Source organism: Lampetra fluviatilis, chromosome 20 (assembly GCF_964198595.1).
Source record: "Lampetra fluviatilis chromosome 20, kcLamFluv1.1, whole genome shotgun sequence".
Taxonomy (NCBI): Eukaryota; Metazoa; Chordata; class Hyperoartia; order Petromyzontiformes; family Petromyzontidae; genus Lampetra; species Lampetra fluviatilis.
The window spans coordinates 8,864,009-8,886,530 of NC_136294.1; the positions used below are offsets into that span (position 1 = coordinate 8,864,009).

Consider the following 22,522-nt stretch of genomic DNA (forward strand, 5'->3'; position numbering starts at 1 on the left):
TTCACCAGGCTCAATGTTCATGAACTCTTGGAAGTGCTTGCACAAAGGATAGTAACATCTCATCCTGTGTTCTTGGAATCAACGAGCAGACTTTATTGGAAATAACAAAAAAACCCAACCCACTGTTAGGCAACAGTTTATAGCAAACATTAAACTGTACACGCCATGCAGAGGCCATTGCCTGAAGTGTCGCCTGTCATATATATACTTTTCGATTTAAAGCTTTTGTGACTGCAGGGATTCATCTTCTTGGTTCTTTCGGTAAAGTCACGTAGAGGAGACAGACCTGGTCTTCACCTGAGGATGGCTGCTTGTGTTGTGGCCGAAACGTCGTGAGAATTATTTTATGATGTTTTATTTTTATTATTTTATTATTTCCCTTCTACGTGACTTTACCGAAAGAACCAAGAAGATATATATACTTTTCGCTTTTAAGTACACGTTGCTATTGACCGGCGTGTTGAGTTTTTTTTGTTATTTGTGCTTGTGCACCACTGCCAGCACATTATCACCAAAAAACTTAGAATTATTGCCGATAGCTCCATCTCCACGGGCAAGGGGATTGCCGCAAAGAGTTGACGTGAAGGTTAAGGTTCGGCAACGCCCGTTAGGATGAAGGATTAGGTTTGGGTTGAGATCACAACTCTAGCATTTACCCCATAACTCACCCCCCCCACCTCCCCCTTGTATATAATAAATAAATATCGTTCCATAACTACGGCTTGTGAACTATAAGTCAAAACCCACGAGTTCAATTCAGAGTGGTTGTTGGTATGAAGCAATTTTTGTGTTGAAAAAGCAACACACACTTAAAACGACAACGATCTCGTTGTTTATTATAGTGAGGAGATGTATTGCCACGAGTTGGCGATCGTGGCCCTAGTCACGGTGAGAGCAACATGGGTTTGCCCCCATGAATTGCCATCACGCATGGCACTCGCAACTTTGAGCCGCAGACCGTGGCAGCATTGTGGTATTTTCACAAGGGGTGATTTTATTTAGTCTACAAACACTGGCCCCGTTATGGCACGCGCAAACAAAACGTAATCAAGACGTTCTACAGAAACCACAGCAATTCCTACCCCTGCCTTAAAGATGACGTCGCCCGGTTCTGTTATAATTAGGTCGTTTTTGTTTTTGATTTGTAAATATAAAAAGTTTTTATTATTTGCCACGCTGGAGGCTCCTGGTGGTGGGGGGGGAAGCAGTGATACAGTGGTGAGCACATCCCGCTAAGCGCCTGGCTACGGGAGTTGAATTCCTCGCTGCGTCGAATGTTGCTGTCAATGAACATCGAACCTGGGCCAGGTGCTTCCCATCCGCCAGTCGACACCGGCCAGCACGGGGTGAGAGCACAGTGGGCCAACGGCCGTGATGGATAGCGTTGGGGAGTGCACTCATCCAGCAGTGGATCGACAAAGGGTAGTACTTTTTTTAAATTACCGGTTAACACATCGCATGTAGCAACCTGACGTTTGCCGAAACTGAAGAAAAACAATGCTGGGTAGACCTGAAAAAAGATGATCAGATTCCTGCATTGCTAATCATGCACGACTGCGTGTATATGTTTTGCAATCCTTGATCATTATTTCAATTAAGAAATGCAATTTGGAACGCCTGAAGTGCATGTTTTGTTTCAAGTGAGAGCCCATTGAGAATCACCACATCCCTTGAAAGGGAAGACCGTTATGAGTTCAAGCATTTGTGTAAATAGTAGGGGTTTTTTCGCGATTCATGCAAGCAACTCGCCGGAAAATGCGGCTAATTTTCAGGTCAGGATTCAGGTCGCGACACCAACGGCACAACAACGGCCCGAACGTGCGAACCATCACGTCGCAGGATCTTCAAAGCCAATTTCTGGATATTCCCCAAACAGGTAGCCATTACCACGGGCGTTGAGCGACAAAATCCTCGCAAAATGCGGAGTCCATCAATTCCCACGTGTTCCGTCACCCACCTTTTGCTGATTCGATTGTTCGTCGTTCTCAGCTCCCCCGTGATTGGGTGGAAGACTGTCGCTCGACTGAGCTGCGGGAACAGTAACCAATCAGAAGCCGCCCCCAGCAACCCCCCCCCCCAACCCACCTCTACCTGACACCTCTCCCTCGCTCCCCTCGCCAGGATGACACCAATCACAAATCGACAACCTCAGCTGCTGCCCTCCTGTCTCGTGTCACTCCCTTGCCTCCCTGCTCGCCTCCCACAAGTGCCCCCTGATTCCAGGCCCACCACTTCATTTCTCAGATACTGATCGGTAAAGTTATTTGTTTCTCTATTTCTCTCCACCGAGATCAAACGGGTTGAGCTTCAGCGGAACGGGGAAGCATTACGCGGTCGTCGGAAGAAAAAAGAGGGATTTTTCAAGTTTGTTACTTGAAAAAATAAATAATTATTTGAAAAAATAAATTAGGCGTTTGAAACGAAAACAACACGACTAAAATGCCACATTGGTGCCGTTTAAAATATTTTAAGTAACGCGCAATACATTTGTTTTCTTGAAGAATTAAGATCATTACGTTAATCTGTTGTTATTTTTGGAATTGCTCAGACCTATTATTACCTGAATAGCCTCGAATTACTGTTTGCAATGTTTTTGTTCCTCGTGGTTTCTTGTTGTGTAATTACGATCACATTTCCTGTGTTTAATCCCAGGTCTCCCTTGAAAGAGAGACGTATAATCTCAATGGGCTCTCACCCTCCTCATAAACATCAGCCAAAACTCTTAAAATAATATAGCTCGTTATGAAAGTGGTGGGAAAGACTGACCGGGAAACCAAGAACATTTGAAAGCACCACAACACCAAGTGACATTATTAACAGGACATCGCCACTAAACCTGCTTTGCTACGTTCAAAGCAAAGCAGGAAAAGCGTGATTAATTTTGTCACGATATCTTAAACGACTACATATCACCTGTCATTAGCATCAAGGGGATTGTGGGAGGCGGGCGAAGCCAGAGATGAATTGCTGTGGAGGGTAGCGGCCCTGAAAATTTTGCTTCGACGGGAAGAGAAGGTGGCGGCTGGGATTGAGGTAGCAAAAGGGGGAATGGGGGGGGGGGGCTTACCGTGACCTCCAGCTTACCTCTTGCTCACCCGGTATCCGGCTGTCTCTAGCTGCCCACTCAGTGGGTTCCTCACTGTGGCCCTCTTCAGCTGTCCGTCACGGACAGGGCCGAGGAGAGAAGGGCAGCGAGCGGTGGCGGCAAGGAGGGGAAGCGATGGGGAGAGGCGATGCATCAAAGAGGCGCGGCCATGTCGAAGTGGTGGTGGTGGTGGTGGTGGGGGGCAAGGAGGGATTGTGACACGGATTGTCGACATGCACACACAGTTAGTACCAGACCACTCGGTCGTCTGCAGATGAAGAACACTCTATAGACCAGGGTTCGGCAACCTCTTTAAGGACTGCCACGTGACCGTTGTTTATAGAGGACCCACCGTCTCGTATTCACAGCCACAGTGCATTGCGGCTTTTCTAATATTGGTTGGTGGTTTTTTTACGGAATGAAAAAAAAATGGCTCTTCATGTTATTTTGGTTGTCGAGCCCTGGTATCGACGATTGCTGACGATGATGAACCCTTTTACACCCATATTCTTAGGTTTTTTCCGAAACGTCGTGATTTTTATTTTTTATTATTTTTTATTTTAATTTTACTTTTATTAATTTAAATTTAAAATTTTTACCTACGTGACTTCACCGAAAAAACCTAAGAATATGAATCCTTGCAGTCACGAAAGCTTCAAACCTTTTACACCCAGTTTGGAAAACCGATTTTCCATGCCGATCTGCCAATGTATTGCAATAATCAGATGCACTTTCTGCGGCTTATTATATGACTCCCGGGCATTTAGCAATGTATTAATTAAAATTGATTTGTGAGGCTCAGGATCGTCATCATCATCAAGTCAAACATGCATCAAGTTCAACATCTTACAATCAATTATTGACAATGTATGAAAACAGTGTGCAAACTTGTTATCGTTGAATGGATCAGAAAAGTGGACGATGGTGACAAAGAAAATGGAACAATCGCGGAAAGGTTTGCAACGGAGCGTAAGAAGGGGGCATGCTCGTAGGATTATGCCAAGATAGAAAGGGGCCCAACGTGGGTCTGGGCAAAAAGACAAATCGGAGAGCGTTCATTTTGACTGTCAAGTTAAATATAAGTGGGGTTGGGCAGGACACATAACAGCAAACGTTGATGACGGCTGATGGACGAGACTGGTGACAGAATGGCAGCCAAAAGCAGAGTGCGGCTCGTGAGATCAGTTCTGGCGTAGGAGCGAGATGGCTCACGGCATCGCGGGGCCGTGAAGGGGGTGCCAACGGAGTGGGGAGGCCTTCATCCAGCGGTGTAGTGACAGATAATGATGACGATTTGCAAATTTCAACTGTAATGTACCTTTAGCATAGCATGACAAAAAACAATCGCCTGAAGATATGAGGCACACATCGCAAATGAGATAAAAACGACATCGATTCTTGAATCGAATCGGCATGGAATGGGTTAACAAATGACGAGCCCCCCGTGGGTTTGCCCATCGAGAGCTGCTGACCTCACGTTCATGATGTTGTGTTCCCGTGCGAGCTTCACCCCAACAGTTTCATTTTGTCCGTTGCCAAATTGTCACGACTGTACGCACGTGTGCTAAACTTCTTTAGCACTGTACGTAGCCAACCGTGCTAATCGCGAGTGAAACCAAACAGAGGCATTTAAAAATGAGTTGAGTTTAAAATCAATGCGATTTCTCCGCAGCAAAAAAAAAGGGTCAATCGTGTTTTTGCCACTCCGATTCCGTAATCCATTTTAACCCGTCATTTATGGAACTCGTTCTCAGAAAAGTATGCAGAATGGGTAACTTGTCAGCCACGAAATGATTAAAGCATCAGCATGAACAACATCTGTACAGGGGGAGCTGGCACTAAGTGTTTTGGAAACTCCCCCAAGAAAGTTTTTGTAGTGTTGTGCTATTTGTTCATATTTCACTGGATGACAAGTCAGTTCCGATAAAAACTGGGGGTTTCCACTTTTTAAAAAGAAAATCCACATTTTTACATCATGCGTCAGCAGTGACCAATCACAATCTTGGAGAGAGAAAAAAATCGATGTTACGTTTGAATACATTTAGCCAGTATTTAATATCGATTTAGCCAGTAATTAATATCGATCAAGCCGGTATGTCATGTCAAATGGGGCGTTAGACTTTAACCGGCCAGATGGTGCTGTGGTTAGAGTGCTTTGCTCACAACCATGCGCTTTCAGGTTTGTATCAGGGTCATGTGCCACCTCAGCCCATCATCCTAAAAGGGTCAACAAAGTGAGTACTGCTGTGTGAGCAGTAATCAGTGGTTGCCCTCAGTGGAGCATGGCCCCTGCCGTAAGAATGTGGATCTTACTCCATCGGGCAATTCACCATTCTGGCGAATTGCCCGATGATGCTGGATGCAATTACCAGCGAAACGTCGTACTCAAATTGTAAATGTTGTGGCTTCAACACACCGGTGGGCTAAAGCAGTGAACTATTTGTCTTTTGTCAACGTGACACATTTTTACTGATTGGCCGTGTCGGGTGGTGGAGGGTTACGACACATTTATAAATAACGCGATCTAAACCCAAAAACGTTGATTATGGATTTCACTGAAGATGAGCACAGTTCATAACACACATTTTAGATACAATCATTTAAAATCAGTGTGGTAAAAATACTTTTGATTGAGATAAATGTCATTTCAAGATGCCCCTGCGACCAATTCACCCAGAATGTACCCAATCTCACCAGATCTCAGACGCGAAGTAGGGTTGAACCTGGACAGTGCTTTAATGGGTGATGCAGCGTGCATAGAACCAGATGTTATAGGCTGCGAAGTTACATGGTGGGCAGCAGACAGCATTGCATTGTTGTACTGTACTACTATGCTGCCATATTTATCCTCCCCACTTGCCCCAACTCACGCTGATCAGCGTAGGGAAGTATGGTCAAATAACCCCCTACGTCATGCGTTGATAAAACAGTTGAACCACGCGTACTTTGTGGCAAAGCGTGCATTTGTCTTTGTACTGCTCACCTTTCGGCGTTCTCTGGTCAAAGACTGGTGAGACACGGCCATAAAGAAGTCTGTCTCTGGTGTAGGCCAATCAGCTTCAAAGACAACGCCAATATTACCAGAGCGTGTCTGTTTGCATGCTTTGCCGCAAGTGTGTGTGGTTAATGCAGACTTGACGCCTTTGCAAAGGTATCTATTTCCAGAGAGTGTAAAGCCTATTCTGATTTTTGTTCATCATCTCGATGTACCGTCGGAGGATTTTGGGCTGGTATCGTAATTTTAAGGACACGTGGCGTGTTAATAAAGAACCAAATGATAGCTGGCAAGGCCCTCCGTGAAAACGGTTGCCACCTGTCTGGGTTTGACCCGTACGTACACCTCAACACCTGTTTTATTGCCAGAAAGGGTACAAGCCTATTCGGATTACTAATGTATGTGCACACACATCAATCGGCTTCACCCATCCCCGTTGGCACAAGCCGGGGGGACGTGACACGGCCGCGGGGGGGCGGCGTCCACAATCCGCTGTGCGACGGGCGGCAGAGACGGCTCACCCGGGGCTTGGCGAGCTCCTTCACGTGGCGGATCTCCTCGTCGGAGACGATGTCGTGGTAGCGGACGATCCGGGGTCGGTCCCACTCGTCCTCCTCCATGAGCGGCGCGAGGACGAGCAGCGGGTGGCGCCGCCCGTCCCAGTAGCGGCACGAGAGGCGTCTCTGCCGGCGCGGGGTCTGCGGTGGGGAAAGGTACGGTCAAACAACTACCGTGACCAACACGGTGTGGGAGGGGGGGGGGGCTCCATCCAGCAGTGGATTGGCAAAGGATTGTAAGTTATTGTTATTATTACAAACAAGTCACATCTTTGTGCCGACCAGAGGTCGCAAACAGGTACCCGTTACCTACCCGTACCCTACCCGAAATGAGTGACAAACGGTTACTCACCAGTGACTCACGGCCTACCCGTACCCGTACCCGGCTGCACCAGGGTCGCAAATGGGTACCCGTACCTGGCCGGGTACGGGTAGCCGGGTATCGGGTAGGGTACGGGTATCGGGTACCCAGTTGCGACCTCTGGTGCCGACTGAATGTGTGCCAAGTTAACCTGAAATTGGAGCAAATTTAGGAACCGCCGTGTGGCCTGGAAGCTACGGGCAGCGGAGAGCTCCATCAGGAGCAGAGGCAGGCATTTGTTGGCAGAAATGCAGTTCTGGGGTGAACGCCCAAGTTTTGCGAGTTTTGTGGATTTACTCTTCAACACACCGGTGGGCTGAAATAGTAACTAACTGGCACGGTTGGTGTACGTGACATACCTTACTGGCTGTGACGGGTGGTGGAGGGTTACGCACATTTATACTTACGCAATCTAACCCAAAAACCTTTAATATGAGTAAACAAATGTTGTCGCACTTTCATAACTCCAGATATTGTTTTTTCCTTCCTAACTCCCTGACTTTGGCAAAGTCACCAAAATGTGTCTTCACGAGACTTTGCCTGCTCTGTTGCCGATTTTACAAGCCGTGTTGCTGTGGACCCGACCTCGTGGGCCGACACGGACCTGGGGCGTTGGTGAGCGTTCGTGTCACGTTCTGCCGAGCAATGAAGGAGCGCATTGACAGCGTGCAAAGCACTCAGCCGCAAAGCAGCTTCCACTTCTCCCGTCGCCTTTGGGCAAACATCACCACCGCCCCACAGCCTGACACAGCTCGAGACATGGACCCAGACAGTGTGGTGTTCATAAGTTGTAGAATCAAGACCCGTGGAGCAACAGTCAAACAACTCAATCCGTGTCGCAAATCCCTGCGGGCGACACTACACAGTGATAAATTCCCAAAAACTGAGGTGGCTGGGTGGCTCAGACGTCAGAGTGATGACCTGGCACCTCTGAGATCATGGATTGGCAATCCAGACAGCCGCCCTTGATTAAATCAAGCTCACGTGTGTAGCGAGTTGAGGATCTGTGAACAGTGCACGAAGAGTGCACCAAGAAAACGTCACTAATACATTTGGTTCTGCGCTAATTCTGGATAAATTTTAGCCAGAAGGAGTCAGAATTGCTTTGATAGCTATCATGCCACCAACGCTTTGTGGCAGGGCAGCTAGGAACGTGCTGCCCCCTACTGGATGGCTCAGATGTCACTTGAAGACATCTCAGATGTAGTCTTCGATATAATATCCACGTCTGCCGGCCATGAAACCAAAGAATGCTTTCTTCATCTCGAATAATGGATTCTCGGTCTCATGACATGACACCAATAGCACGGCCGGGATAAAACTGACAAATATTGAAATCGACAAAATCCCAAACCAATTCACTACTCGCATGCACCCATAAGCATTGTTCTTCATTGCAAGGCCCGCGGGCCACTTGCGGCCGATGGTGGCCTTTCGAGCGGCCCCTGACAATACACAAATGTGAAGAGAGCCCTTGCAGGCGGCGTGGCGGCCTCACACTGACGATTTCTTATCGGCGAAAGCGCCCCCCCGCCGCCCACCTCTGAAAACTAGCGAAGGTCACCGGCCTAAAGACAAAAAGCGGACCGATGACAGAGGCCGCAGCCGCAACCCTCCGGCGCGGGGCGGCGGGGGCCCTTCACGTGAGGCCTCGCGACCCCTACCATGAGGCCGCTGGCGCTGCGGCACAGCAGCTCGTACTCTTCCTTCTCCGAGAAGTAGCCGTCGCCCTTGGGGTGGCCCTCCACGCCGTCGGGGACCGTCGCGTTCTCCTCCTCGTCGTCGTCGTCGGCAACTTCCCCTTCCGTCTCGTCATCCGCCGTCACCTCGTCCGCGGCCGCGGCCTGCGCCATCTCGTACTCGAAGAAGTGCAGGTTGGACTGCGCTCGTGGGTGGTCGGGGTCTGGGAGAAACGTCATGGCCACCGATGGCAAAACGGCGAGGAATGACACGCAACATACGGAGAGAACGTACAGCGCCATGAAAGTTGTAATGGGCAAAAAGTTATCACGTATGTCGAGGTGAGCGACGTTTATAATGGCGATGGGAGAGAATTATTGCAAAGTGGAGCAGTGCCCGGACAGATGCAAAAATAGTTGCAGTGTTGTGATCTGGCAGCGTGGTGGTTTGGACACAGAGTGGATGCGACGTGGGTGCGGTGAAACGGTCAGTCGGGAGATCGTTCTCCTCAACGCGCGTGAGTAATCACTCCTCCTCCAAGATGTCTGTCCAGTCTGCAAGAGTAGGCCAACGTTGCCCTCTGCAGGAGGCCTTTACGCCCAGTACCGGCATGAGAAGGTAATTCGCTGAAATCGTTCCTCATCGAGGGCCACAGTAACGGGACCTGCATGGATTCGGTACGCGAGTTGCAAATCCGGTTTTACACCCATGGGCAACCTCCGGGTAAGCGGCGATGGGAATGCCGCTGCATTTGACCCCAGCAGCTACCGGCTGTGACCTCCCACGGTGCCCGTGCAGCCAGATTAACAGATGCAGGTGCGACGCACTCCCCTGTGCCATCCAGTACAGGAGGATGCTGCACACACAATGTACGGCTGCACTTTCCATGCTGAATATGTGGAGGTGAGCCAATGGGTTTCTGGGTGAGTCTTTGGGTCACGAGGAGAAGTCTATTGGTCGCTGTGTGAATATATGGGAGCCTGTGAGTCTTCTTCTTCTGAGTATGTGGGTAACTGTGTGGGGCTATGGGTGTCTGTGTGAGTCTATGGGTTTCTCTGTGAGGCTGTGAGTCTCAACATGAATCTGTGGATCTGTATGTGAGCCTGTGGGTCTCCTTGTGAGTCTGTAGATCTCTGTGTGAGCCTGCGAGTCTCCTTGTGAGTCTGTGGGTAACTGTGTGGGCCTACGAGTCTCCTTGTGAGTCTGTGGGTAACTGTGTGAGGCTGTGAATCTCAACATGAATCTGTGGATCTCTGTGTGAGCCTGCGAGTCTCCTTGTGAGTCTGTGGGTAACTGTGTGAAACTGCTGTGGGTGTCTCCGTGCGAGTATATGGGCCTCTCGGTAGTCGCCGCGCAAGGGGTTGCGTCGCCACGGACGCCAGGGCTCGCGTACCGAGCGTGGCGAGCCTCCGCGTGAGGTTCAGCGCTCTCTGCACGTCGCCGAGCTGGTACACGGAGTAGCTCAGGTAGTCGAGGACGTCCGAAGCTCCCACCGTGCCCTCGTCCCCCACTCCCTCCCGGGCCCCGGCGTCCAGCTGCCTCAGGGCGTGGCTCAGCCACGGCTCGGCGCGGGCGTAGCGGCCCTCCGAGTAGGCGAGGCGGCCCAGCGAGAAGCAGTCGTCGGCGGAGAGAGCGGAGGCCGAGACAAGCGGGACGCCTGCGGCAGGAGAGACCGGGATGGGTGGCCGACGATGACTGCAAAGACCTACCACAGCGCGGCGATGTCGATAGGATATCGTATAGCACGATGAGACGATATTAATGAGACTGCCTGTTAACTCTCTCGCCGTGGTTCAAGTTCACCGAAAGAACTAAGAGTATGAATCCTTGCAGTCACGAAAGCTTCAAATCTAGAATTCAAGTTCAAGTTCATTAATTAGGTATAGCCCTGTGAGCCATTCGGCTCTTGAATCGGGTGCAACCGCAACAAACAAAAAACATGAACAAAAAACATCTTAAAGTGAATATGTGATTAAGTGGTATGCAGGAGGTCGTGTGTTCTATCCCGACCCTGACCCCTGTATATTTGAAGTTTGCGTGTTTCTCTCTTCGTGGTCGTGTGGATTTTTCTTTGAGTTCTTCCGGTTTTTCCCTCCACATTTAGAAACATGCATTTCGAGTATTTGGCTGCTATTCATGTCCACGTGATAAGCCACTTCGTCGAGCTATCATTAGTGGCCAGGTTGATTTTGCAAAAGAGATGTACAGCTCAGTGGGCCTTACCTGGTAAAATAAAAAAACATTGTTTCATAGAAAAAAATTTGTTTAGTTTAGAATTAAGCAGTCATAGAACACTAAGCAACGTTATCAGAGACTGTAGTCAAACAAATTTCAAAAAAGTGAATAGTTTTTTACATGTATATGTAATGAGTGAACCGAGTTAACTCATTGGCTTCCCTGATAAGTTTGGTCGTGAGGGAAAATTGCACGCCCCTTAGAACAACATTTACAAACTAGAAATAATCACGATCGTCGCTGTGGAGGATACCTACAACAAAAGAGATCTTTAAACAAAAAGAGTAAATCATGGGACCTCCTTTGCCAGTACCAAAATATGATAAAAGGTTTTTCCCATTTTTCTTTGGCAACAAAACAGGTGTTGAGATGTTAAAACACCAAACTGTTGCAAGAAAAAAGGGGAAAACTCTATTCTCATATTTTGGTACTGGCAAAGGAGGTCCCATAATGTAGATGCTCACCCCGAGCTCTCATTACTCTGATAGTGCATTGTCTTTGTGCTGTGCTCGCCTTTTGGCGTCCTCTGGTCTAACACCGTTTTGAGACGAGGCTCAAAGAAAGCTGTCGCTGGTGTGGACCAATCAGTTTCAAGGACAATGCAAATATTATCAGAGTATGTTTTTTGTTTGCATTCTGACCACAAGAATTGTGGTTAATGTAGACATGATTCCTTGCAAAAGGTTTCAGTTTGGTGTTTTAACATCTTAACACAGCTGTTTTGTTGCCAGAAAAAAGGGGAAAACCCTATTATCAAAAAGAGTAAATCTTACACAACCCTCCGTCGGCCCACAGCCTTCTAGGAGTGCATCATTTCAGCAGCGTCAAGTACAAGCACACACGCAGCGTCTCAATGAATGCTGGTGAACTGCCAGGTGCACATACCTGTCAACCCCTTATCAGTGCCCTACCTCATTACAGACCAATTCAGACCTTATTGGTCACCCCGTGCCCTTATACATCTCAACGTTCATCCTAAAAAGTCCCATCACAAGGGAGAAACACAAACAAATAGACAAAAAAATGTGTCCGTATTGAAACGGCTGAACGCCGTGTAGACCTGAAAACTCAATTTCCCTGTACAAGAATACTGGGTAAACCGTGTGGGTTGACAGGTTTGGGTGCCATGGGTAAAGACCCTCGGAGAGTCCTTTGCCATTACAGTCGCCTTTCTTTCTCTGGATTCAGTCTACAACTTTTGGGCAACACTTGATTCTTTTTTTTATCGGTTTTCAAAAGGATAAAGTCCCCAAGGATAACGCGATTTTCCACTAAAGTATCATTGTTATTGGATTATATCACTACAAGAGTTGTAGTGCCCCCGCCCCCCACCAAGTTATGGACGGACAATCACAGCTCACGCATGAACACTTTAAAACTTAGGTGGGTGGAAAGCGTTATAAAACGCACACAGCCTAGCTAGGCTCTTCCTTCTGATATTAGGAAGCCACTGGAGCTATGGAATTTCCAATCTAGACTGAAATCTAATTTCTTTAGAATAGATTTTTGTTTTTAGTTTGTTTTCTTCCCCCCCCCCCCGCACCTCCGATTAGCGCGGTTGGCCACGTACGGTGCGCGAAAGAAGTTCAACAAACAACGTGCACAGTTCGGCATCGGCACGAGCTCTTTGTGTGCTGGGTCTTCGTCTTCTCTGAACAGGAAACATTCCGGTGCCGGGCGCAGCTGCGGTCGGAGCGACCGGACTCACCGGGCAGTTTCCCCGAGGCCAGCAGCACGGCGTCGAGCGCGTAGGTCTCCTGCAGGCGCAGCAGCGCACGCGCCGCCCCGACACGGTCCTCATCGCTGGGGAAGAGCGCCCTCCGCTCGGCCAGCCGCGACACGAAGCCTGCACGGTGAGGCACGGTGAGGCACGGTGAGGCACGGTGAGGCACGGTGGCACACGGCACGGTCAAGCGCACCGCACAGCACGGTCAAGCGCACGGTCATCCAGACCACACAGTCAACCACACTGCTCGGTCAACCGCACCGCACAGCATGGACAAGCGCACAGCACGTCAACCACCCCACATATCACGGTCAACCACACGGTCATCCAGACCACACAGTCAACCACACTGCTCAGTCAACCACATGGCACGGTCAACCACATGGCACGTCAACCATAACACATATCACGGTCAACCACACGGTCATCCAGACCACACAGTCAACCACACTGCTCGGTCAACCGCACCGCACAGCTCGGACAACCGCACCACACAGCACGGTCAAGCGCACAGAACGTCAATCACACAGTACGGTCAACCACACCACATATCACGGTCAAAAACACTGCACGTCAATCACACAGCACGTCAATCACACAGCACGGTCAATCACACAGCACGGTCAAGCGCACAGCACGGTCATCCAGACCACACCACACAGTCAACCACACACCGCACAGTAGAAACTCACCACAGCAAGTACTGGCAGCGCTCTACTGACTGTTACCAAGCCGCCACGATGTGTCACCGTCTCCACACGAGCTCGCTATCACAATTAGAACATCGCCGGTGATAATAATAATAATATAAAACCCTCACAATATAAATAATAATTTTTATTTCCAGGAAATCCTTGCCAGGTCCTATGTAGAGATGCCGGACTAAGCAAATCCGTTTTAAGGAGCATTCTGCATAGAGCAGAAAACGGGAGAGAAAAAACTAAAACCCACTCTTACAAGGGGCGACGCTCAAAACTCTGCAAAGATAGATTCAAGAATCCACCGCTGTACTGCCCTCTCCTGCCCACCTTGCAGTCCATGCCGACACACACGTGGCATTCCCAGACAGCGTCCCATTCAAGCACCAAACGAGGCTCATGCCTGCGCTTGAGCCTCGTTTGCTACTTGCCGAGCTTCGTAGATCTGACGAGATCGGGCCCAACGTTGGCAAGTCAGGCGCTCGAACGGCAATCCCAAACCAGCTCGAGGCAGAGCCCCCGTCTCCTTGCCCAGGGAGATCCTCCGGTACCTTCTGCAGACTCCTGCAGGAAGTTCTCGAGCGCCGCCCAGCGCTGCCCCATGCGCATGGTGTGGTAGGCGTTGATGGGATTGCCCAAGAAGCCCTCGGGGTCCGAAGTGGCGACGTGTGATTCCGCCTCTTTCATTTCCTTCCACCTGCAAGGCACGCAGGACCAACGCGCTGCGGTTTGGCCGCTCACGCCACCGCTCGCGGAAGGGGTCTCCAACAGAACGAGCTCTAGACAGCTGCTCAAGAGGGAGTTTGGCCTACTCTTCCACGCCTGTCCACCTCCGATTAGCACGGTGCGAAATAAGTTCAACAAACTTACCCACATTTGGAAGATGCGGCAGAAGCCGCGTTTTAACGCACCACACGCGACCTGCCGATCGACTGTGCTGCACACGTTTGAACTGCTGGGTGGATAGAGGCTGGCTGGGGTGGGGATTTACCTCGCACCATTGTTCCAACTGCCTTTCTTTGACAGTGCTGGGGCATCTCATATGCTCTCCCAGTGGTCGTGTAGATTTTTCTCCGGATCCTCCAGGTTTATCCCTCCACATTGAGAATCAACATCACGCGTTCAGAGCTTTTGGCTGCTATAAATGTCCACGTGATCAGCCACTTCTCGTTGAGCTGTCATTTTGTGGCAAAGTTGCTTCTGAAAAAGAGCTGTATAGTTCAGTGGGCCTTATCTGGTAAATAAAAAACTAGTTTAGTTTAGCTTTTAGCTATGGGTTAAGAAACAAATGACTAGTTAAATTTCGATTTAAAGCTTTCGTGACTGCAGGGATTCATCTTCTTGGTTCTTTCGGTAAAGTCACCTGTGGACGGCTGCTTGCGTTGTGGCCGAAACGTCGTGAGAATTGTATTTTATTATGTTTTATTGTTATTTTTATTATTTTATTATTTCCCTTCTACGTGACATTACCGAAAGAACCAAGAAGAGAAATGACTAGTTTCTAAAAATGTTGTCCCCATTAGGGAATAACCCCTTGCTGCCGCCAGCGTCGTCAACTTCAGTGCAGAATTTCTAAACCACCTCTCCACCGCCACCCTCCCTTCCCCTTTATCCCCCGGCTGTGCGTACATATGTTGAACCTCTTTCGGTGTGGGGGGGATGGACAACAAACTGAACCGCAAAAAAAACTGAGAAAGGGACACATTGGAATATGTCGGTAACATGGGTCCGGGTGGAAAAATACATGTGTAGGGGTGTTAGAGAGAGAGCCCGTTATGCATGGCAGCCTATGGTAAACAAACACAGTAGGCGGGGCTACATGTGTGCACAAGCAGGTGCCCTCTGCGACGTCCGCGCCAGACACCCTGGGGGGTCGATTCGGTCGTTATGATCCCCCGGGGCCCCACCCCTCAGGGAGGGGTTGGGTATAAAAGGGGATTGTATCGAAGGGCTCGGGAGTGATGTTTAGCTAAAGAAGAGGAGGCGGAAGACGTCTGAGATAGAGCCCTGGACTCCCCCTGGTACGCCGTCCTTATCAGGACCGCGCAGGCTCGAGCCAGTGGCGTGGTACCAGAGCCAGAGCCAGTGCTGGTCTGGACTCTGGGTACCGGGCCCGACTGACCAGTGTCGGGCCAAGATAGCCTCCCCTAGCCCATTAGTGGAGGACTCAGAGGCAGGCTAGGGTTAGCTAGAGAGGTGTGTCCTCAGATAGACGGGTGAGGGGGCCGATACCCCCTCAAATGTGTATGTCACAACGTTGGTGTTAAATAAACAAGTGTGCCTCCAACTCCGGTGTGAACGAGTCGTGAGCGTTACTACATCTGGCGTCAGAAGTGAAACAAAGTACGAACATGGATACACGCCGGACGACTCGAGTCGGAGTACCAGGGGCGGAGGACACCGCTGCAGTCGGAGGGCCCGAGATGGCTGAAGATGCCATCGAGCAGCCGGGGCTGGGTGCATCCACGCCACAGCAGCTGGAGGAAGGGGAGCCGTCGACGGAGGGGCTGAGGCAGGCGCACGCGAAGCTGGCCGAGCTGCTGTACGCCGCAGCCGCCATGCTCGACAACATCACGCGGCTGGGGGCTGCGGGACCGCCACGAGGCGACAGCAGCCAACGACCACAGCGCCTTCCCGCCATTTCAACGGAGCAACATTTTGAAACTCCCGCCATCGCCGCAGCTGCTGTTGAGGGCGTGGCCGCTCTAAGCATCGCGTCCAACGGCGGGAGTACAGTGCCTGCCGCGTCACCACGGGTGCGACCGGCGATGCCATCGCTGGTTCGTGCCGACGCTGAGTTCAGTGAGGCGGACGAGGGAGTGCGTTCTTCCTCTGCAGCCGCTGCCTTACATCAGCGGCTACCTCCACTCAAGAAATTTGTGGGCGAGGATGGCGACTGGGGCGGCTTCCAGCGGCGCTTCCTCGCTCACCAGGAGATGGCACAGTGGACAGACGCCGAGGCTCTCCGCGCGCTGCCAGCACTTCTCGACAGCGACGCCCTCGCCACTCTAACATCGGCTTCGAAGGAGAGGCGCTCCACGCTGCGGAAGGCGATGCAGGTGCTGTCGGCGGTATATGGTCCACCATCGGACTGTCGCCAACTCTTTTACGATCGCCAGCGGGGGACGAAGGAGTCGCCCCTGGCGTACCGCACAAGCCTCCTGGCACTGGCGAAGGAGGCCTTTCCACGAATGGATGACGAGGGTGTCGACGCCATAGTGACAGAGAAGATACTTTTGCTGGCGGACGACTTAGACATCGTCATTGTCGCACAGGACGATGCAGAGATGTGCTCCCTCCAAGCGGCCCGTCTCCTCCACGCAAACCTGTCCTCTCAACGACGGAAGGCCAGCAAGGCGGCGAGCGGGCGCGCCGTCGCTGCGGCCACCCTCCCGGCGGAAGAGGTTTGCGCCATCAACCATCGACGGCAGCACGGAGCGGGAGCGCGGGAGGACCGGGCCGGTTCAAGCCGTCTACAACGTCCATCGTCGCCACCAGCGCTTCCACGCTGTTATAACTGCGGCATCCGGGGCCACGTCGCCTCGGGGTGCCGCTCTCCTCGGCAGCGCGGAACGACACCTCAACGGGACGCCGGCCCTCGTCACAAGCTCCACCATCATAATCCGGCGAGTCGCGGCACCCCTCATGTTTGGCCCACGCACACGCCCGTCACACACTCGAACACCGCAGCGAAGGGGGGGCAAATATCGCGTACCATGGCACCAACACGCACCGCTCTGGGTACTCACATTGAACCCAGCCAGTGGTCCGTGTTGGCCCATCGGGTTGTAGCCGCGTCATCGGGGTCGTCGGCCGTTGTGGGTCACATCGATGGGGTCGAGGTGCGCATCCTGGTCGATACAGGAGCATCGGCGACCATTATTTCGGAGTTGATTTATAACATTCTCCCTGCCCAGAGCCGTCCTTTGATGCCTGTTAATGTGCCATTCTTTGCTGCTAACGGGGGTTCACTTGGCATCATCGGACAAATTCGAGCCCAAATTTGTGTCGGGGATATTAAATTATCTGGGCCGATTTTTGTTTCCTCCTCGCTGGCGGTTCCGTGCCTGCTGGGGACGGATTTCCTGGCCAAAATGCCGATTAGGATATTAATCGACCAGGGATGCATTGAGCTCCCATCGGGCCGACGCATGGCGTTTTTGCCATCCCCCGCTACGAGCCGGACGGCGTTCGCGACGGTGCCGGCGTTCGTAGATAGAACGGTGCGCGTTCCTCCGGGGGCGCAAATGTTAATTCCTTTGAGACTTCGGCGGCCCTTCGCTAAGGGCATTGGGGCTCAAGGGGTTTTGCTGGGACCGTCTAGGGCCGGGGTCAGTGGACCTAATTTACTCCCGGCCCAGACCATAGTGAGAGGGGATGGAGAACCCTTCATCGCGGTCCTCAATGTGGGCTCGCAGACGGTGGTGGTCCCACAGGGGACCGTGCTTGCTCACGCAACGCCGGTGCCCTGTGAGGAACCCGTCGCGAGTCATGTCGGCGCTGCCCCTGCACCGCGACCACATTCAGACAGCGATGAAGGGTGGCTCGAGGCGCTTTGCGCGGGATCGACGGACCTGTCAAATTTAGAGCGCCAACGTCTTAAGACACTACTGAGGGAATTTTCCGACGTTTTCAGTCGGGATAAATACGATTTGGGCTGCACTCATCTGCTGCGTCACCATATTGATACGGGTGACAGCGCGCCAATACGCCAAAATCCTTTTCGGTTGAGTCCCGCCGAAAAGGACCATGTCAAATCGGCTGTTGATGACATGCTAGCCGCCGACATAATTTCTCCCTCCAACAGCCCTTGGGGAGCGCCGATCGTCCTGGTTAAGAAGCAGGACGGTTCGTTGCGGTTTTGCGTTGACTTTCGGCGCCTTAATAAAATTACGGTTGCCGACGCATACCCGCTCCCACGGATGGACGAATCGCTTGACGCCTTGGCGGGAGCGCGATTCTTCTCCACATTGGACTTACTTTCGGGATTCTGGCAGCTTCCTCTGGACGATCATTCAAAGCCTAAAACTGCTTTCCGTACTCCGCACGGCCTGTTTCAATTCAACCGGTTGCCGATGGGCTTACACTCAGCGCCGGCAACTTTCCAGCGGTTGATGGAATTGGTTTTGGCTGGATTGCAATGGGAGTCGTGCCTGATTTATTTGGATGACGTCATTGTCTTTGGCAAAACTTTTGAGGAACATCTCCAGAGGTTGCGGGCGGTTTTCCTAAAGATGCGGGCTGCTAATTTGAAATTTAAGCCCCAAAAATGCCATTTGTTACGCGAGTCGGTGCGTTATTTGGGGCACATCGTGGGGCGCTCAGGTATTTCTACCGATCCCGCCAAAACGCAGTGTGTAAGCTCCTGGCCGACTCCCACCTCAGTGGGAGAGGTTAGGAGTTTTATTGGGTTTGCGTCGTATTATAGACGCTTCGTCGCTAATTTTGCGACTATCGCCAAACCCCTACATGCTTTAACATCTAAAGGGGTTCGGTTTTGCTGGGGTCAGGAGGAGGAGGCTGCTTTTTGCTCCCTTCGGGATGCTTTGGTAAACGCTCCTCCCCTGATTTACCCTGATTTTTCAAAACCGTTCTTGCTCGACACCGATGCGAGCAACACGGGTATTGGGGGCGTGCTCTCCCAGGTGGTTGACGGCGTGGAACATGTGGTTGCGTACGGCAGTCGGGTGTTGTCTCCAGCGGAGCAACGGTATTGTGTCACCCGTAGGGAACTGTTGGCAATTGTCCATTTCGTCCAACAGTATCGCCCATATCTGTACGGTCGGCATTTCACCGTCCGCACAGATCATGCGGCACTGCAGTACGCCCTGAGGGTTCAACAGCCATCGGGACAATTGTCCCGATGGTTGGAGGTCCTCCAGGATTACGATTTCCAAACCACATACCGTAAGGGCGTTCGCCACACCAACGCGGACGCTCTGTCACGCTTGCCAACCACCTCCGAGTGTGCATGCCTCCTGGGGTCTGGACGTTGCAGGCCTCCAGGGGACACATCGGTACCTGTCTTGGCGGCCGCCAACGACGACGATGCAATGGTTCCTAATTCGATCGAACAGCAGGGCAAAGATTCCCTGTTGGGGTTGCCCGTCATTGAATGGGGGCGCCTCCAGATGGAGGATGTCTCCCTCCTCGGGTGGCGACGTCGCGTTGGCGGTGCGGCGGGGGGAAAAAGTGGTGGTTCCGACGCATGGGAAAGGTGCCAAGGTCTGCTAATGCATTGGGACGGGAAGTCACGTCGACATCGGCTGGTTGTCCCTACTGGGTTGCGGGGTAGGGTGGTATGGGCCGCTCATGAGCGCCTCCTACACCTGGGGACCCAAAAGACTCTCGCCTTGCTGCAACTTGATTTTTACTGGCCTGGCATGACGAGGGATGTGGGGGATTTGTTGGGATCGTGCCCTCAATGTGCACAACGCAAACCGCCGGCACGGGAGTCTAACCCGCCCTTGCAATCGATCAAAGTGTCCAGGATAAACGAGCTGGTCGCTCTGGACATTTTGGGACCATTCCCCGCCACCCCCAGAGGGAATAGATATTTGTTGACGGGTGTCGAGTATTTTACACGCTGGCCTATGGCCTGGCCTTTGGCCAACCAGTCGGCAGCAGCCATCGTGGAGGCCTTTGTTCAGGGTTATGTCCTGGACAAAGGTGCTCCGGAGAGGCTGCTGACCGACCAGGGCAGAAATTTTTCCGGTAAACTACTCAGACAAGTCTGCGATCTCCTGGGCACAAAGAAAATTCGGACCTCCCCATATCACCCACAAACTGACGGGATGGTCGAACGTTTGCATCGCACCATCTCGTCCATGTTATCACAACAAGTTTCGGACTCGCAAACGGATTGGGACCTACAAATTCAGGGGGTCTTGGCGGCGTACCGGATGGCACCCCATGCGGCTACGGGGTTTTCTCCCTTTTACCTCATGTACGGCCGAGAACCAGACCCGCCTGTTCGTGCCCAGTTGCGGATCCCCGTGCCGCAGGGAAAAACTAATCTGGCTGACCACGTTAAATTTAATCTGGACAAATTGACCGAGGCACGGGATGCTGCAATGCAAAACTCTGACCTCCGTCAGAAGGCAAATGAGCGCCTCAGATTGAGTCGAGCGCACATGCTGCAGTGGAAGCCGGGGGACAAGGCATGGTTGCACTGCCCCCAGGTGCCACTGGCAACCTCCTCTAAACTTGTGCGGCCGTGGCGGGGCCCTGTGGAAGTGGTGGAGGTGTTACGTCCGCAGTGCGTGCGCATCAAGTGGGGGAAGCGGCGATGGTTCGTGCACCCCTCCAGATTAAAACCCTTCGCTGCGGTACACGACCCCACTTCACACGCGCGTGGCCAAACATGTGGGGGGTCGGCCGACTTGCTGGGTCCGTCTCTGTCGCTCTCACCTGATGCCTTGCCGGCTGTGCCACCTTCAGGAGCATCAGGAGTGACGGGCTCACGCCCGATCACCCCTCCTGCGGATACCGAGGGTCACGCGGAGTCAGAGGAATGCTCACCTCAAGACGGACAGTCGCCACCTGATGGTCCGCCACGCGGGGTTACCCCGTGTGAGGGGCCCGCTGCAAGGACGCGCGCTAAAATGCGCAAACTGTTGTGAGGCCGGAAAATGTGTACATAGCTGTTGTGTTTATTGGGTGTTGTGTGGATGGTGTGTTTCCCGCTCCTCGGATGTACATATGCTGGGTTCACCGTTTGTTGTGTGTGCGGGGTGGGTTCCCTGCTGGTTGTATATAAGCTGTTTTTTTTACGGAATTCGTATTTATTCGGGGGGGTGCGTCGGGTTGTTTCTCATCTTGTTGTTGCGTTCTTGTTCTGGTTCCTGTTATTGTTCAAAAAATAGTGAGGCACACGCGCGGTCAGGGGGTGAAGGCACCTTTATTGTCAAATTTTTGTATGTTGGCAGCCGGGACGGCTGCATGCTATGCGGGGGGGAGTGATGTAGGGGTGTTAGAGAGAGAGCCCGTTATGCATGGCAGCCTATGGTAAACAAACACAGTAGGCGGGGCTACATGTGTGCACAAGCAGGTGCCCTCTGCGACGTCCGCGCCAGACACCCTGGGGGGTCGATTCGGTCGTTATGATCCCCCGGGGCCCCACCCCTCAGGGAGGGGTTGGGTATAAAAGGGGATTGTATCGAAGGGCTCGGGAGTGATGTTTAGCTAAAGAAGAGGAGGCGGAAGACGTCTGAGATAGAGCCCTGGACTCCCCCTGGTACGCCGTCCTTATCAGGACCGCGCAGGCTCGAGCCAGTGGCGTGGTACCAGAGCCAGAGCCAGTGCTGGTCTGGACTCTGGGTACCGGGCCCGACTGACCAGTGTCGGGCCAAGATAGCCTCCCCTAGCCCATTAGTGGAGGACTCAGAGGCAGGCTAGGGTTAGCTAGAGAGGTGTGTCCTCAGATAGACGGGTGAGGGGGCCGATACCCCCTCAAATGTGTATGTCACAACGTTGGTGTTAAATAAACAAGTGTGCCTCCAACTCCGGTGTGAACGAGTCGTGAGCGTTACTACACATGTATGCGAACGTTTGTTTATTCCGTTGCTCGGGAAGGGTGGGGGCGAGTAAAACACGATAATGAACCCTTCACAAACACGTACCGCTTCACTCTCTGCAGCCGCAGTTCTTGCTCGGCGATGTGCTCTTCGAGCGAGCTGAGCAGCTCTTGCTCCACGTACAGCAGGTCGGTCATGTGACCTGCACACAGCGAGGCGGAGCTCGCGGTCAAAGTCTCGACGAATCGATTTCAAGGCCAATGCGAATATATCGTCAGTGCATGTTTGCTTGCATGTTTTGCCACAAGTACGTGGGGGTTAATCCAGAATTGATGCCTTGCAATTGGAGTGTCTATTTGGTGTTTTGAAAATCTTCACACCTGTTTTATTGCCAGAAAGGGGTTAAGGCTATTCTTATTTTTTTCATCACCCTGAAGAACCGTCATCGGAGGATTATCCGCGAGATTTTGGGCCGGTATCGTAATTTTAAGAACACGTGGTTTGTTTATGATGGCTGGCAAGGCCCTCCTTGAAAGAGGTTGCCACCTGTCTGGGTTTGACCCAAACAAGTCCGCGATTTGGCACGTGTTCAGGTGGCAGGATTTGACAGGAATTGACTGACCGAGGCGGACTGAGAAATAAGTCGAGGTTTATGGGACCTTTTTGCCA

At 51.9% G+C, this 22,522-nt stretch overlaps 1 protein-coding gene across 3 annotated transcripts in view; it reads right to left on the reverse strand.

Annotated features, from left to right (window-relative positions):
* The window catches only part of LOC144937942 (prolyl 4-hydroxylase subunit alpha-1-like), a 54,807-nt gene that overhangs the window by 15,394 nt on the left and 16,891 nt on the right, over window positions 1-22,522 (reverse strand). For all 3 annotated transcript variants that reach the window (XM_078865577.1, XM_078865575.1, XM_078865574.1), the window contains 7 exons: window positions 21,959-22,055; window positions 13,889-14,034; window positions 12,622-12,759; window positions 10,072-10,335; window positions 8,663-8,901; window positions 6,602-6,778; window positions 3,085-3,155 (listed from right to left, as the gene is read on the reverse strand). In XM_078865577.1, the coding sequence (XP_078721703.1) occupies window positions 3,085-3,155; window positions 6,602-6,778; window positions 8,663-8,901; window positions 10,072-10,335; window positions 12,622-12,759; window positions 13,889-14,034; window positions 21,959-22,055 (1,132 nt within the window). The remainder of the gene's footprint in view (window positions 1-3,084; window positions 3,156-6,601; window positions 6,779-8,662; window positions 8,902-10,071; window positions 10,336-12,621; window positions 12,760-13,888; window positions 14,035-21,958; window positions 22,056-22,522) is intronic.